Genomic DNA, 17,126 nt, shown 5'->3' with positions numbered 1-17,126 from the left:
AGCCAGTGGACAGAAGTAACTTTTTACTGTTTTCACTAGAAGTTGCTGAAAATAAGCAATTCCAACATAAATGCCATGGAAATAATCCTCAGGTTATCCACACCTTACTTGTGATGGGTTGACCTTGGCTGGCTGGTAGATGCTCTCTTACTCCTCCTCCTCACCAGGACAGAGAGAGAAAACTATGATTAAAAGGTTTGTGGTTCAAGGTAAAGACAACAGCATTGCTTGAGTTACTGTCATGGGCAAAACAGACTCAGCTTGGGAAAATTACTTTTATTTATTGCCAGTCAAAATAGACTTGCATATTGAGAACAAAGACAAATTAAAACACCATCTTTCCCCCTTACCTCAAGCTCAGCTTCACTCTTTCATTCCCAAATTCTCTATCTTCTGTCCCCTAAGTGGTAGAGGGGTGATAGGGAACTGGGGGGTTGCAGTCAGTGTATAGCAGCTCCTCCCTGACACTCCTTCTTCCACATACTTTTGCCCTGATCCAGTATGGGTCCTCTCCATGAGCTGGAGTCTTCCAGGACAAATCTGCTGCAGCATGGGCTCTGCAGGGGCCACAGTTCATTCGCGGCATGTCCACCTGCTCCAGTGTGAGATAGTCTCTCCAGCTGCAGCGTGGGTATGTGCTCCACCGTGTCTCTTCTGGGGCTGCAGAAGACTCCTGCTCAGGCACCTGGAACACCTCCCCTCATCTTAGTGCTCACAGGGCTGTTTCTCATACTTATCTCCTCACCCCTCACTGCCAGGCCGCATTTTGTACTTGTTTCTGGGAGCAGTTTCAAGAAGTCATAAGCATTATTGCTGAAGTATTTGTTTTTTTCCTGCACATGATACTTGTAAAACAATATGCAGCCCATAAAACAGATCAAGACTAACTCTGTTTCTCACATGACAGAGGGAAAGTGCTACAGATAAGTACAACTGCCCAGAAACGAGATTCACCTCTTTACTGTCGATGCACAATAACAATTTAGCACCCACAGAAATACTCAGAGCAAAGGTTCATAAAACAGCTTCCTGAAATAACCTTTATGAAATGCAAGAAAAGGTGGCATCTCATCAACCTTTCACTTGCAGACTTGTAGAAATAAATTAGTGCACAAGTCACCCTAAAACAGCAGCTGTAATATTAAATATTCTGGATTTATAAAAAACTAAGATATCTTTTTCCCTCATCAGCCTTTCTCATTATCTTGCTGGGCAAAATATCTCAACATGTCATGGAAAACTGGACAAAGCTTTTGCCACTATAAAATAGGCTATGAAACACCCTGCTTAACACACAAGTAATCTGCTTACACACAGAAACATTCTCATTTAAAGCAAAGAACAAAAGAGCATAAAGCATGTAGTCATCTAATTAGTAGAAGACATTTTCTTTCTCTTCCTCTGACGCTGTGCTAACCCCAGCACTGCTGAAAGGTTGAGACATATGCTGTGCTCCTCAAGTGTCACTGCTGATGGAGAATTTGACAAGGCAGACATGGCCTCAACCCACTCACCCACTGCCTGCAGCAGTCCCAGGCATGCTTGCCACTACTTTCTCTTCAGTGGAAAGGAGATGATGTTGCTCCTCCAAGTACTTCTCCTGAAAGAAGGGGAGGACATCTACCACGGGAACAAGAAACACGGTGCCATGCTGCCACTTCTCCCTCTCTGCTATCCCTATAAAGGCAGTGAGAGCACAGAAAAGAGGTCATGGAGCACTTCAACACTGGTGCTCTTCCCACGTTGGTTAACATGCTCCAGCCCTGTGGAGTGTCTGCACCGGGTAGCCATGTTGCAATTTTGAGCACGCACCCCTTGGGGCAGCTGTAGTGTCTGGCTGTTTGGTGCAAATGTGCATACATGGGAGACAATTCATCAGACAAAACAGGACTAAATTCTTCCAATAAAACTGTTTGCAACACTCGATCCTATTGGTACTACATTGCTTTAAAGAAAGTACCCACAGCTTCCTCCCAGGGGCCTCTGTTAGGCACAGAAGGCACCACACACAGACAAGATCTCCCCCCGTTGGTAGAGTTAAGAGAAGAGAGAAATGCATCTGAGCAAAATAGCAGTGCACAAGCAGCTGTGTTTAAAAAGCACATCCACGTATCTATCATACATACATTGGGCATCTGCAGAAGAATGTCTATGCAGATGAAAAGACAAATGTTTCTTGCTAGTCTTCCTTCACGACAGCTCTGATGTCAAGCCGACAGCACAAAGATTACAATTTTGCAGACTGCTTGCTGTTCAGGGCACATACCACACTCACTCCATCTGCAGATGCTTCCTAATGTCAGTACATGGATCAACAACAGGACATGGTCCCTAGGAAACAGCCTGGCACCCTAATTAGAAAAAAAAAAGAAAGGCTTGGGCAGCAAAGTATGCAGTGAGCCACACTGATGTAGAACAGACTCTTCATTTCAAAGAGAAAAATCTGCATTCTTCAGGAAACACTGTTAGAAAATTTAATCTTCATCCAGTTCAATGGAGCAGCTTTGTAATTTACAGCACCAGATACAGCTAGAAGATGTAATGTGAAATACCTGAAGCAGTTCTTCCCCTGTATTAAAATGCACCTTGGGCAACAGAGCCTTAACTTCTTTTAACGGGTGTTTCCAGCAGATAAGTAAACAATTTGGATGTGAAATGAAAATTTTCGAGATAGATACAACTGGAAAAGCATCAGCTCATACTAGACTTCTTCTGCAGTGTCACACTGATAAGTTTTTGGGGTGGTTTGGCATACCTGAAAGGAATCAGCTCTGGAAGAATGAAAAGCCTTTTTTGTGTGTTTAAGTCGTTGGATCAGAGATACCAAGAAGAAAGACATCATTTTTACATAAAAATTCTAGAAGTGGCCTTTGTGCCAGGATCAAATTGTACACCAGAACACATGGTCAGATGAGCTGAGTATCTCCACATTCAGAGAGAGCAGAAGCAGAAACAGAGGGGACAAGTCTGGGAAGCTCAAAGGTTACTGCACAGAGAAACACCCACTCAATGCATTGAACTGCATTGACATTCACCTTCCTTATAACCACAAACTCCTTAGGTTTTGTGGACAAAATCTTTAGTCACATGCAGGTTGAACTTTGCATTCAGTGGTGTCCACCCAGCTCTGTCAGGCTTTGTGCGTGGCAGTAAGCTGCAGGTGAGCATTGAAGTCATCCTGACACCACAATGGCTTAGCAGCATATCACAGACCAGCAAGTCACCCCCGGTGACACACTGGGGACTAAGTCATTCTTTGCAGTGATTTTGTCTCTGCCCAGATCCCTGGAATGTGTGTCAGTGACAAGAGAGCTGTGTATCTTCAGAGGGGCCTTTGCAAAACTGTTTCCAAATGAAGAAGCAGGAAACATCGTGCTTGTTTCCGCACTACTTGGCCATTACCAGATAAACCAGTGGAAACTCATTCAAGAAAGAACAAATATCCATCTTTAATAGGTTTATTTAAGCAGACAGAGCTCCAGTGAAGAAAACAGCATGCCACTGTAAAGATGCAGTATTTCACTGTGCAATTTTGGGAGAACAGTGATTGTCCACTACACAACCTTGTCTTCAGCTGCTTGTAACTCTGTCAAATGTCATCTAAAGTGACATTTGCCCTCTCCTGGCACCTGTCTCAGCCTGCATACAGGAGGTTTTAACTGTTCCTGAGAATAACAAATACTTTTTTTCCCCCCCCAGACTACAACCATTCTGATAATCTTTTCACTAAGTATGTTTTTACCATGAATATCTCCAAGCAGGGACTTAAAATTTGATGGCCTGGTGCTGTGAATGCAGTCAGTGACAGTTTTTTACCAATGGCCAGAAAAGTACCTGCTGTACCAGTCTGCACAAGACAGGAGCCTGTGTTGTCCCTTTACTGTGCTGTCAGCCAGCTTCCCAGCATCAAACACCTCTGGAAAAACACCAGCAGAAGGATACCTCATCCTTCCCTAGGGCCAGGTCCACAGGAAGACCAGCCACATCTACTGGTGATGGGTGGCACAGGTGTCTATCCTGCATTAGTGATTCTTTGTTGTGCCTGTAGAGCATAAGTGGAACATTCCTGGTGTTTCAGTGATAGAGAATTATACCAAAGGCTTTTAATATTAACATGTAAGATCAAAAATTAAACCCACAAAAGATGAGAAATATCAAACTAATGTTGACTGAGCAACTTCAAAATCTCATCTTTTGTTACCTAACTGCATACATCATTCTTGAGGATTTCTAGCTTGTTTACTGCACTCTTTTACTATAGTCTTCAGTACTTAATATTTTTAGGTAGAGATGAATTAATTTGGGATACAGTGTTATATTAAGGAAACTGTTTTGTTCAGCATGAGCATGGTTTACCACACAAAATGCATTTGAGCAATCATAAGGGAAAATAGTACAGCAATGACTCCATGTTCTTCTTGCACCCTATGCAAAATATTTAGTCATTCACCTGCCCCCAACTATCAATGATCTTTTTGTTTGATTTTGTAAATAACTTCTGATGTTGTTTCTGAATCCTGAAACAAATAAAAGCGTTCAAAACCAAAACATAAAAATACTATAATTAGAAATTGTGATTTTACTTGTCTCCAACTTGCAGGGAAGAATTCTGAAGTGGCTTGCTACTATTTTCTTTAATAGTTCTCCACAGAAAATTACCATGTTATTTTGTGAGGACAGCCAACTTCCTCTCCACAAGAGACTTGCTGAAGTTATTTGTCGTGTGTTTTGACTCATTGGCCAATCTGTGAGTGACTGACAGTCTCTGGAAAGGTACAGCACAGATAAAAAGCCTGATCTAACTTTTAAACAGCTTCCTCTGTGACACTGACATAATCAAACAGAGTTTTACATATGTCATGCTGTTACTGCAATAACCTGGCCTCCTCTCCCTTGACTACTGATAGGAAGCCTCTAAGCTTGATAAACTCGATATAGACTCAGATGTCTTGAGATTAATCTCTTGGGACCATTCCAAAGAAGTTGAGCTTAATTTGCAGTTCCTCGAAAATGAAGTAACTGTTTCACATAAACTACTCTTCACATTCACTCAGATCTGAGCTTCCTGTTCATAACCTTTATAGAAATGAGTATGTTGGCACAAGGCCCCCAAGACATTTAGGAGAAAGTCTTTTGCACAGGAAGAAGGAAGATTAAAATGGCTTTGGCTTCTCTTGTATTTTTTTCTTGAATGTAAGCAGGGAAAGGATTATTTTTGTGGAAGTGAAAGTTGGAGTTTTTGTTGTGGGTTTTTTTTTTCCCTCTGGACAGTCACATCTCGGTGCATCTAATTTTCCATTCTCCATCTCTTTATCTGGGATGAGATCCAGTCATTGAAAGCAAAGGATTGTGTAGTTCCTGAAGCCAGAGTTAATTCTTAGCTAGCATGGCTGTAAAATTTTATAAGGACACCTGAATATTTGATAAAGTCTTCAACAGCTTTGATGGTACTTTCTACATGACTGCAAATGGATGGAATGTTCTGAAAGCCACTTTCTGACTGGTTAGACCCTTTTAGGGGGGAAAAGGGGGAAACAACACTGGATGAAACACCATGCAAAAGAATAGACCAAGCCAAATCATATGGGATGTTGTATGTGCCTGGCAGTTACAGCCTAGTAAAACACTTAACCATTTTGCCATTGCACATAACATCCTTCTAGAAAGGGCATAAAGAATTAAGTATTTCTGTATTTGAAAGACAAATAATTATGAGGGGCATGTGTACCACAGCAGAGTAAACCATGGGAGTGCCAAAATGAGGGGAAAACTTGAAATGATTCTGTACCCTAAAGGTGTCCATCCCTTGCTAAGGCTTGCCACACCTGATCTTCAGTAGACCACCATTCTGCTGAGCAAATGTGAGGCCAGAGGCTGGAGGCGATGTGGCAAAGCATGCTTAAAATACACTCAGAAGAAATCTCGGAAATGGAACTGTACTTCCAAGGGCCATCAATGTTGGTAGCCCCTGAGGGCCATCTCACTAAGAACAGACACAGTACATAATATTTGTCCACTACCCAAACCAGAAGAAGGAGGCACATGGGCTCCTACTTCAGGGGATCCTCCAGTGTCAAGGAAAATACTTTAGTGCTGTCTGTTTCACACTGCACATCCAATGTTATGCTCCAAGCATGTGAAAACCATTTAGGTCATAAAACACTTACCTAGAAATTGTTTACTTAAAGACACTTGGGCCTCTGCAGCAGCAACACTCAGCACTACATGCTACTGATCTCCAAAAGATTATGCAAATCTTCACCCAAGATACATACTATGAGGAAATGTTAAAGTTGTGATGCAGTGGGCAGAGGGCTGGGGTGATGGCGTTTGAGAGAGACCTGGAGTCACTTTTAGCTTTACCACAAGTTTATCAGCAAAATGGTTCATTTATCTGACCCTGGCTTCCCCAGTCGTAAAACAAAACTAATTGTATCTGCTTTGTGACGCACTCTGAGCTCTGCTGCTTCAGAAGATCTCAACACTGAGAATGAATAATTACAGTTCTTGATGAAATATGACACAATTCATACTACATAAGACTAAGCAGTAAGGAAATTTATTCAATATAGCCTTTCCTTGCATGACAGACCCCAAAAGCACCAATTTCCTGGTGGATGGGTTTGCCTTCTAATTATATGATCCAAGACATAAGGTACATACAGCTTTTTTTTCCTCTCAGTACTCTCTTGCAGAATCATGCTAAACACAATGTACACAATCCAGCTTCCCCTAAAGGTAGCATAACTCATCACAGTTGTTAGTCGTTTCATTTTTCTTCTTCATTTCAATATACAATAGTAGTGCTACTACAGCTATGCAAAGCTATACCAAGTTAAGAGTCATAAAGAGAAGCAGTGCTGTTTGATTTACCTGTGTAGAGACATAGCTGTAAGCCCAGATGAGTGGGTCACTCTTGCCATTTACTGCAGGAAAGCAAAGAGTTAGAAACCTACTGGCTTCTGTGTGCACACTCATGGACCATGACAGTCAAAGCTCTCAGGTAGAAGACATTTAGCATTAAGGGAGCAAGAAACTAAAGTAATACTTTGGATACATCAGGCTGACATACAGACTGCCATTAACTGCAGAAACGGCACTGGCAGTTCAGGAAAGCCTAATTACTCACCTGGAGATCTGGCTCTCATGCTGAGGGCATTAATGACGCATCTCTCACTGGGAGGGGAAGGGGAAGTGATCTTTCATAGAAGTGACAGCAAGCACGGTATAAACATCCTTGCAGAACTCTGATCCATTGCTCATCCCAGGGGAGGAGAAGAATAACTTCTACCTTCAAACATTTTTCCTTTTCTTATAGCTACCTAATCTTGGTTTAGAATAGCTTTTTTGCCCAAAAAATCCTCTGATCCACAACATGTACCAGTGTCTTTTCCTGCTCATTCTGTACAAACTATTTAGAACAGCAAAGACATCTATCAATTGCAGTATAGTGAATGGCTCTTACTGCATGCTTGATCTTAAAATAACTAACTAACTAACTAAAAAACAACAACAAAAAAAACCATTGAGTTTTGGGTTGTTTTGGCTTGGGTTTTGTTGTACTCTTAGTTTACTTGTTTGTTTGTTTTATTCTCTGTAGAATAGCATGCAAAATAACAGTGATTTTAAGATCTCAGTGGTGTACCACTGAATACAGGGATGGCTCTGTTCCTTCTCAACCTGAGAGCCAAAGCATAGCCTAAGCATCTGTGGTAATTTTTCCAGCAGAAGTGTTGCTTGGACATAACAACTGTGGGAAGATTCACTGCTCCTTCATATGTGGGTAGAACAATGAGCTTTGCACTTGCTCACTCAAAATAAATCCTGCCCCATATTTTTGGAAGTACTTCTGCACTCTGACTATCACTTCCACCTACTCAGCATTGCACCAGGACCTCCATCCCATTTAACAATATGGAGGGATGGCTGGTCTTGAACCCCAGCCAGAATCAATGTGCTGTAAACAAAAGTTTCCTCGAAATAGACTTAGTTTGCATGTGCAGATTTGATGGCAGAATGTGGGAAAAATTTCATAGCTAACCGAATTTATAATGCTCCTCTTTTAAATTTCTAGTGGTGCAGTCTGAAAGCCCAAATGAAAAAGCAACTAGAAGGTGCAATTGTAAAGAGTCTGATGAGCCCCAGAACAGAAGCTAAAAATAAGGCTTTGAGACCAGTTCTTTCTGTGCACACTGCTGGGCCTTATAACTGATTCCCATTTCCCAGTGTTTGTACCACTCTAGTATGTGGTGAAGCTATGTAAGGAACCTTCTGCACTGTAAGAGAAATAAAATAGTAATTATAATACGAAAACCCCTTCAGCAACCCTCTCAGATACTCACTTCTTTAGCTGAAATGAAAAAGACACATATTTGGAATAATGAAACGCTTTTAATTTTGAATTTGCTGGGTGAAAGCAAATTCATCACTTGAAAGCTAATCATCTGCTAGATAATACTGTATCACCTTCAGCAGAAAGAGGAGAGGGATGGGTAATAACATTCCCACTGCAAAGCTTTCCCAAAATCATAAACTCATTACTGCAAACTGAAAGCTAAAGTCAACTGAAAACTAGGGCATACTGGGCTTGCGGGTTACAGAGCCAAAGCTCTGGAGTAAAACTAATCAGTTCTTGGACAGGATGTTTTATTATTTTTTATTATTTTTTTTTACTGCAGTACAATCTATAGTCTAGTTGGTCAAATCAAGCCTTTCTGAGAAAAGAAGATTAGAGTTGTTTCAGATGTTGGGGGGAGCAGGGAGAAGCAGGATTTAAGCTTCATTACGGACCAGGATACACCAAACAGACTGTAATGAAAAAACAGTATTGAGATTGTACTTGTGGTCTGAATGGAAAATGTTAAGCGAAGGCAGGGCCATATGGAGGAGCTTATAGCTACAGCAAGAATGGATGCTGAGGCAAATGCCCTCTGAATAAGTAAAATAAGGCATTATACAGGAATTTTAAAAAAAAAAACAAATTAATTATACCTGACCACTACAAATAGGCTATTGGGCAAGAAATTAAATACACAGACATTTCATTTTCTCTATAAGGAATATTCCTTCTGCAATGATCACTCTACTGGGCAGGAACAGTTAATTGAAAAAGTGCTAGGTAAAGGATCACTCATTTTGCAGAAACAAACTATTTGAGGGCAAATTCTTAGCCTTTGGCAAAACCTCATCAATACCATCGTTTTCAAGGTTTCATTCTGCACTTTACCAAAACCTGAAGTGTCTGAACCGATACACATGTGTTACATAAAGGCATTTGAAGCCCTGGTTAATCACAGTAGGATGTCCTATTTATCTGCCCACTTGGAACTCACTGCAGCGCTATGGACCTGTTTTGCAGAGGGGCAGATCAGGACACACCTTGCATAAGGTAAGAGAAAATAATAAAAAGCACTTCTATCAACACCCTGGACTGTTTTCCATTTCATTTTCCCTATAATTCTCTTGACATTCACCAAGATAGTTACATAAAATTTGCCATACCTAACCACAATGTGAAACACCGGACTAACACACCCTCATGATGTATTTTTTAAATGGTTTTATCTCCCTCAGTACTGCCTCAATCATTCTAGTTCTGGCTCAGGTGAGGCAAATGCAGCCTTGCTTCCTTAGTTTTTATTTTCTTGTTCTCCACCAGCCTTTACTGACAAGTGGTCCAGGACAGAAGCAACTCAAGATCAGTGTTTCTGCTAACACACCCCTGAGTGTCTGTCTGCCTGCTGCATAATCATCAAGCCACAGTATTATAGACTATTTGAAGACTGTCATGCACCTTTACAGCTCATCTATTTCATGCCAAAGCAGGTATTTAGGGCATAAGTACATTCTGACAAAAGAAATGCAAACCACCAATTTTCTGGAAAGCAAAGGTCTCCTCTATAGTTTCAATACCTTAGCAGCAATTTACACTACACCGGCCATAAGGGCACTATGGCCACAGCACAGTCACTCAGCAAACACACTTACTGAGGCATCAAGGAGGGAGTAGTGAGGTGGGGGTCACTTTCTTCTTCCAAGTATGAGGTGATAGAACAACAGGAAATAGACTAAAATTGTGTTGAGGAGGATTAGATGGGATGTTAGGAAAAAATGATTTATTGAAAGAATGACCAGTCATTAGAATAGGATATACAGAGAGGTGGTGCAGTCACTGCCCCTGGAGGCACTCAAGAAATGTGTGGACACGGCACTTCGGCACATGGATTAACTGCCATGGTAGTCTTCAGCTGATCCTTGGACTCGATGTTAGACGTCTTTTCCAACCAAAAAATTCTATCACTCTGTGATCAAGAGCTAAAAGTGTAGTGGGTCACCACAATGATGGTGAGCTTCGGGCACTCATGTCCACCACTGCTCAGCCTCAGGAGTGAGTTCCAGAAATTCTCTGTACAGTGCACTTTTGTAAAACAAGCTGAAAATATGTTTTTGTCAGATCCTAGCCATCATAGGCTGGATGCTACGAAGAAGTTCTTCACAGAAAGAGTGATTGGCCATTGGAATGGGCTGCCAAGGGAGGTGGTGGAGTCACTGTCACTGGAGGTGTTTAGGAAGAGACTGGATGGGGTGCTCGGTGCCATGGTTTAGTTGATTAGATAGTGTTGGATGATAGGTTGGACTCCATGATCTCAAAGGTCTTTTCCAACTTGGTTAATTCTATTCTATTCTATAAGGAAGGGTGGTAAGAGGGTAGGTTAGTCAGAGGAATTACAAATGTTTCTTCATTCCAAGTATATTATGTCCAGACAGCTCTTCGGGCAATTGAAACTGTCATTGTTCTCTTGAGTTGAATAAAAGGATGTCCATTTGCAGTGGCTTCACAACTGGCTTCACAAATTTGTAATATTCCCCAACAGAACAACCCATTACAGCAAACATCCTACATGATACAAAAGCCTGGAAATACAATGGTATGGAATGCAAAGTAGTCCACCTATCTACATCATCAAGCCTAAATGGCAGAACACAAAGTAATCACCCTTAATATTCTGATTTTAATAGTTCAGGGTGAAACCATGCAGTCACCATGCAAGTCAGGTTTTCCCTGAGTTCCCTGAATGCATTGAGGTCACTTGGCTCACTGACATTTGGTTGCACAAGTATAGACTTACTGGAGTGCCCTGCTAAGGTGCTGGCAATATCATCTTTATCTGTCTTTTATAGGTTGTTTTAAACTTAATTAACCATTTAAAGCATGAAAGCCAAACATTGCCATTGTCTCACACTTGTACAGTGCTGTCAAATCCAGTGAGGAAGGAGATGCATAAAAATTAATGTTTGGACATACTGGTAGCAATCCTTTAATAATATTTGTAGCAAAATAATGCTCTGCTAAGTGTAGAAAGCAGAAACAGACAAACTGTATTACAGTGAAGTGAGAAACCACTGAGCATTCGGGATCTGGTGAACAAATCATAGTTAATGCCTCGACATCTAATGCTAGAAAATTCAGTCCCACTTCCTACAATATTACAGAATAGAATAACTTGTAGACACCTAGTAAGAAATACTTTTGACAATCACCACTTTTAAAAATGTCCAAATATGATAAGGACTTCCCAAATACAATTTTTGCCATGGTCACACCAATGAAGCTCAAAAGTGTTAACGATATCATTCCCTTCACAAGCAAAGAGTTGACAAAAAAGTTGCACATCTGTGATTAAATTAATTAGGGGGTTGTCTTTATCATTCTCACAGTGCAGGAATGGTAATACCATGCAGCGAAAAAAAAAAAGTAGTCCACAGCTTGAGTCTTGTCTGTGGAAATACAGACACCCATTCTGAAATCACTATTGAAAACTTTGGTTTATTTGAAAACACCATTTTGCAGGCTAAGTTGACTTAAGTGTGTCTTTTTAAAACCTACATTTCTCAGTTGGAGAGAAATAGTATTTGGGCTAATCCTGCATCTTTGAAAACACAACTCACTAAACCATTCTTGGTTTTGCTTAAGTAAGGAATAAATCAATGCAGAGTCCGAAGCCACGCTAAAATATTCCCTTTAACTACAGAAACAAAATTTCTGAAGCCTACTTCTGGTACGAACTGAAGGGTACTCATTTCCTCACCTAAAGCAATTTCTATCAAACCTAAAAATTACTCATTTGCTCATTTTCAGAAGCTGTTAATTTTAAAGATTAATTCCAAGATTCATCCAAGTACACCTTTCTACGAGCATTAGTTGAAAACTGCCACATTATCTTTTTAATTAACTCCAGTGATATGTTAATAACTTGCCTGGTTTCTCAGCTGCTGGCTACTTTCAATCCAGGGTGCAGCAGCATGATATTGCTGAAGTATATTCTTATAACCTAGTTAGGAGTTGAAATGGTCTTAAGGACATAGGGTAAGAGGTTAAAAAGCTCTGCATCCAGTATTAACAAATGAATTGTTGATGTGATTTCATCTGCTTCTACTGTGTAGCGCGTGCTTCTCTTAATTTACATTCTTCCTTCTGTTACTTGAGTTAATTTATTTTATACAAGTGGAACAAGCAAGCCAGATAAGGAGGTTAGGCTGACTCAGTGTAAAAACTAGAAATTCCTTAGTATTAAATCAAAAATATTAGGGTTGTGAACTTTAAATATACCTTTATATAATATAGTCTAATGGGTCCTGTGTAGATAAAGATGGTATTTCCTTGGACAGCTCTATTAGTTCATATATCAAAGGAAAAGCTTTTTAACGTGAATGTGAAAGAAATACTCTGTAAGATGCCAAAATTTAAGTACTGTATCACCTGAAACTGAAAATTCTATCTTATTAGGATGAAAATAATGGATTTTGAGATGAGTTAGTTTTACTAGACATATTGCCATCATTTTCTTATTTAGAGGGCTAGAAAAATAGTCATTATCTAAATGCTGAGAAATTCCTATCACTCCCGTGTCCTTTCTCAACTAATTGAATGCCAACAAGAGAATCCATTCATATAACAAGCCAGAAAAAAATAAAAATAAAAAAGCTTCCTAACAGTGGGAAATGCAATTAAACTACCAGTGTATTAATTCAGGCACAAACTGCTGCACCATTGTATAGCAGTGCATTCCTGTCCTTAATTAACTAAAGCATGAAGAAGACAATCTGATGGCTTAATAGTATTTTCTTCAAGGGCAGAAATGCTTTGAGATGACTTTATTATGTTAGCAAAAGTGTGTTGGAGGAGTTATAGCCATTACTTCTGTTTGTCACTTCTAAGACTGAGACTGACAGATTTCAAAGAGAAACTTGCTGCTATAAACGGATGTGAAGGATTAATATTTTACAACATCATTACTTTATAGGCAGGATAACTGTAGTAATGAGAATAGATTTAATATTTTATGCATTTACAACCATGTAACTCATAAGGAACATTTGTTCTCTGACACCATCATTCTGGATGTGTATTTGGTTGCTGTAATTCGCAGCTAAACAGTTTGTCATATTTACTGTTTATACAGTGGTGGAAGTAACAAAGTCAAATCAGTATGAGGATACCATTGCTGCATGAACTGAGAGCGAATCCGAAGTAGAGACATACATAGATCTTGCATCACAGAGTCTACAAACCACACAAGAGGGAAAAGAAATGTGGGCAATTGCCTGGGAGCCTCACTAGACCAAAAGGAAGCAGCAAAGCAAGTTATGCAACGAGGAGGCTGAAGGAGAGAGGAGTGCATGCCCTAACTCTCTGCCTGGGTCGCTGCAATGCTGATGTGAGCTGTGAAGCCAAGATTTCATCCTGCACAGAGCACAGCATTTAGACTCCATTCAAGCAAATAACGTTTCCCTTTAAACTCTGGCACTCTCTTTTTTTCTTCGGAGGCACTTCCTAGTAAAGATAAGCACATTAAGGCTGCCTGGTAGCAGTGATGATGCTTGTGCTTTTCCAAAGCATCCTGCTGTGTAGCATGTAGCTAAGTTATTTGAACATGGTTTAGTTTCTTTCACAAGTTTCATTGGCCCTGACTTTACCCGCCTGTGAGAGCTCAAAACTTTGTGTTTCGTGTGCTCTCCCGCTGTGTCCGTGCACAGACATTCCCCTAGGCTCCAAACAGTACACAGTTACACTGTGGTGGCGAGGAGAGAAACAGCAAACTTCAGCTGCATCCCATGTGGGGGGAAACAAACCCAACCAAACAAATAAACAAAACAAAACAAAACAAAACCCAACCAAACACAACAAACCGAGCATACGAGCATGCACTGAATATGGCCAGTTATGAACTTCTTATAGATTTTAAGCTGCAAGATGCTCAGTGCTTTTGGTTTTTCTTTTTCATCACCCTTGACTTTGCTCAGCACTTTGAGGGGCTTCACCTCTTAATTTATTTAAATGTCTCAGTCATCAGGTCCCTTGCTCGCTAAACATATTAGGAGTGTTCCACTTAATGTTTAAAGGACCACTCGTGAGGAAAGCTGAGTGAAGAGAAGGTTTGCCAGGTCAAAAGGCATCAATCTTTTACTTCGCACACGAACATGCCCTTAGGAACACATCTCTCCGGGTGGCATAAACTGCTGCTTCTCTCCGTTTTTTTCGTGGGTTTTTTTCGGTTTTCGGATTTAGTTTTTTTGGGGGTTTTCTTGGCTTCATGTTCAATATTTGTGAAGCAGAAGAGGGACACGCAGAGAAACAGAAGTGTGACAGATTCTGGCTGCATCTTTTTCACAGTTTTTCCTAACCCCTAACTCTTTCGATACTTTGTATTCACTGTCTCGCTTGACTGACACAAGAAACCCACTGTAAAGAGAAAGGCTTCTTGTGAACTGAGCCCCGTTTCCATGGTGCAGAGTTTTCTACTTAAAAATAAATTCCTGTTTTCTGGGGCTACCAGTATGTACAGCACCCGCGGAGCTCACCCCATCCCAGGGTTAGGGCGCGAGGGCAAAGAAGGGCAAACACGTCCCCCATCCTAAAAGGCTGCTCTTCGCATACCACAGCTGCCTGCTCTCCGGTCCGACCCAGAGAACCTCAGCGCTCCTCGAAATGCATTTTAAAGTCACTGAACCACTCCTGTGGTCCCTGTGGCGGAGAGTCAGGTGCCTGACCGGCTCTGGGCGCAGTTTACACCCGCCGCCGCGAAGCGCCCCAGTGCTGGCTAGCACCCTCCTGTCTGCGGTCAGCTCCGAGCGGCTCCCGGGATGTTCGCCCCGACCCCACTTCGCCGGGACTCCCACGCCCAACTTCTCTGCGTCCCGCCGCCGCGCACTGGGGCAAACTTTGGAGAGCGGCACCAGCGGAGCGCAGCAGAGCTCATGAGCGGAGTAAGCGGAGCAGGCTGCGTCCCACTCCCTGGGCAAGCGCCCCCTCCGAGGAAAGCCTCAGGCTGAGGGCAGTCTAGCCAGCGCTGCTCGCAGCCCCAGCCCAGGCGCGGCAGCTCTGCGCGGTCTGCGCCGAGCCCCACGCCCCGCGGGAGGTACGCGGCTACCGCTGGCACAAGCAAAGCACCCGCGCAGCGCTCGAGGCAAGAGGCAAAGAAAGCGTGCAGCAGGGAGAACCCCCTGCACTGCTTCGGCCGCGGATGCTAGAGGTGCCCGCGGAGCGGGGCGCACAGGGCCCGTGGGCGGCACTCACCGATCCGCAGCACTTGCTGGCCGCTTTGGGGCAGGCCGGCCGAGGCGCAGAGCAGCACGAAGAGGAGTCCCCCGCCGCCGCGACCGCCGCCGCCCGGGGCCGGGCGGAGGGGCCACCGCGGGCCGAGGGCACTCGCCATCCTCCGCGCCCGCCTCAGTTCATGCCGGGTTCCGCGGGTGCGGGGCGCGGGCGGCTACCCCCGGCGGGGCCGGCTGCGCGCCGCCGCTGCGCGCCGCCCGCCCATGGCGCGGGGGCTTCGCGCCCGCCGCCCGCGCTCCCGCCGCTGCCGCCCTGCGCTGCGCCGCCACCCGCGGCTCCCACTGCCTTCGCCCCCTGTCACCGCCGCCAGGAGGGGAGGGAGGGAGGGAGGGAAAGGGAGGGGGCGGCTCCTCCTGCGGGGCGGCCCCAGGCGGGGCGAGGTGGCTCCGGGAGCTGACCGGGACGGGCGGCGGTGGCTGGGTACCACGCACGAAAGGGTTTATTCAAAACTATCCGGCTGCTCTCCGGCACGGCTGCAGCCGCGTCGCCCACGCTGGACAAGGGCAAGGAAAGGGGCCATAATGCTCCCTGCCCCCGGTCGCGCCAGCCTGCTGTCCCTGCGATGCGCGATGCGCGATGTGCGGTCCCGGCCCCGCGGGTCTCTCCCCGCACGGCTGCAGACCCCTCCTTGGCTCGGGGGAAGCTTTGCCGCCTGTGCCCGCCAGTCTCACAACTCCTGCTTTGTTTTTTTGCCTTTTTTTGATTGTTTGTTTGTTTGTTATCTCCTGGTTGCATGAGGCTTTGAAATGCAGGCAAGAGGCAGAAGGCCCCTGCGTTTGCACAGATTCCTTCTGGGAGAGCCAGGCATGGGATGAGGTAATGGTGTCCAGTACCTGGAAGCCGAGGGTCACCACTGGGGACAAGGTGGAGGGAAGGCAGAAATTAATGCAGTGCGTTTGCTACACTGGACCTCTGCAACCAAGCGAGGGACAGGAGACATGTCACCACAGTGCATCTCTCCAAACGCAGCAGGAGCCTCAGCATGATGACTGCAGGTCTGCTTGCCTGGGATCGAGAGTTCACAAAGTTTGCGTGATGAAAATTCAAGGCTAGTTTTGAACCGTTGGGCGCAGGGATCATAAAACTTCCCATCCTTGACTTGGACAGCAGATCAGTTTTTCCCTTGTGACTTGACATTCTCAAATTATTTTAAAAATCTCTGTTTTAACGGTTCAGTGAAATTCAAAATGCTTCACTATGAAGTAAACATATGGGTCCTGAGCTGACCTGGAAAAAAAAATCTAATAGGAGAATGATTTCCATCTATCAACAGAACTAAGATTGCATAGCTGAGATCCAAAATGGAAATAATTCAAATTTGTTTATTTTATATTCCTCTCCAGTCTGTCTAACTATTGTTCCAGAAATCGACTCCTTGGAGCAGTCTCAGCACATGCTGAAGCGCAATGGAAATGCAAGTGTCTACTTTATATCTCCCAGTCAGTCTCAAATGTTTCCTGAAAAGCCTGCCTCTGCTGCGTACAGAGCGATTCAGGCTATTCAGGAGTTC

General features: G+C 43.4%; 1 protein-coding gene across 5 annotated transcripts in view; it reads right to left on the bottom strand.

The window, feature by feature from the left end:
* Positions 1-15,848, bottom strand: part of GRIK1 (glutamate ionotropic receptor kainate type subunit 1) — a 166,668-nt gene extending 150,820 nt beyond the window's left edge. For 3 of the 5 annotated variants that reach the window (XR_008462499.1, XM_054166089.1, XM_054166091.1), the window contains exon 1: positions 15,578-15,848. Coding sequence is in view for 3 of the 5 variants with exons in the window: in XM_054166089.1 (XP_054022064.1) it covers positions 15,578-15,716 (139 nt within the window). In the remaining 2 variants the exon portion in view is untranslated. The remainder of the gene's footprint in view (positions 1-15,577) is intronic. The other 2 variants (XR_008462498.1, XM_054166090.1) reach the window with 1 other exon arrangement.
* Positions 15,849-17,126: the final 1,278 nt, after the last annotated feature.

This window comes from Dryobates pubescens, chromosome 12, assembly GCF_014839835.1.
Source record: "Dryobates pubescens isolate bDryPub1 chromosome 12, bDryPub1.pri, whole genome shotgun sequence".
Taxonomy (NCBI): domain Eukaryota; kingdom Metazoa; phylum Chordata; class Aves; order Piciformes; family Picidae; genus Dryobates; species Dryobates pubescens.
The sequence above is the reverse complement of the archived record's forward strand: the minus strand, read 5'-3'. Positions and strand labels throughout refer to the sequence as shown.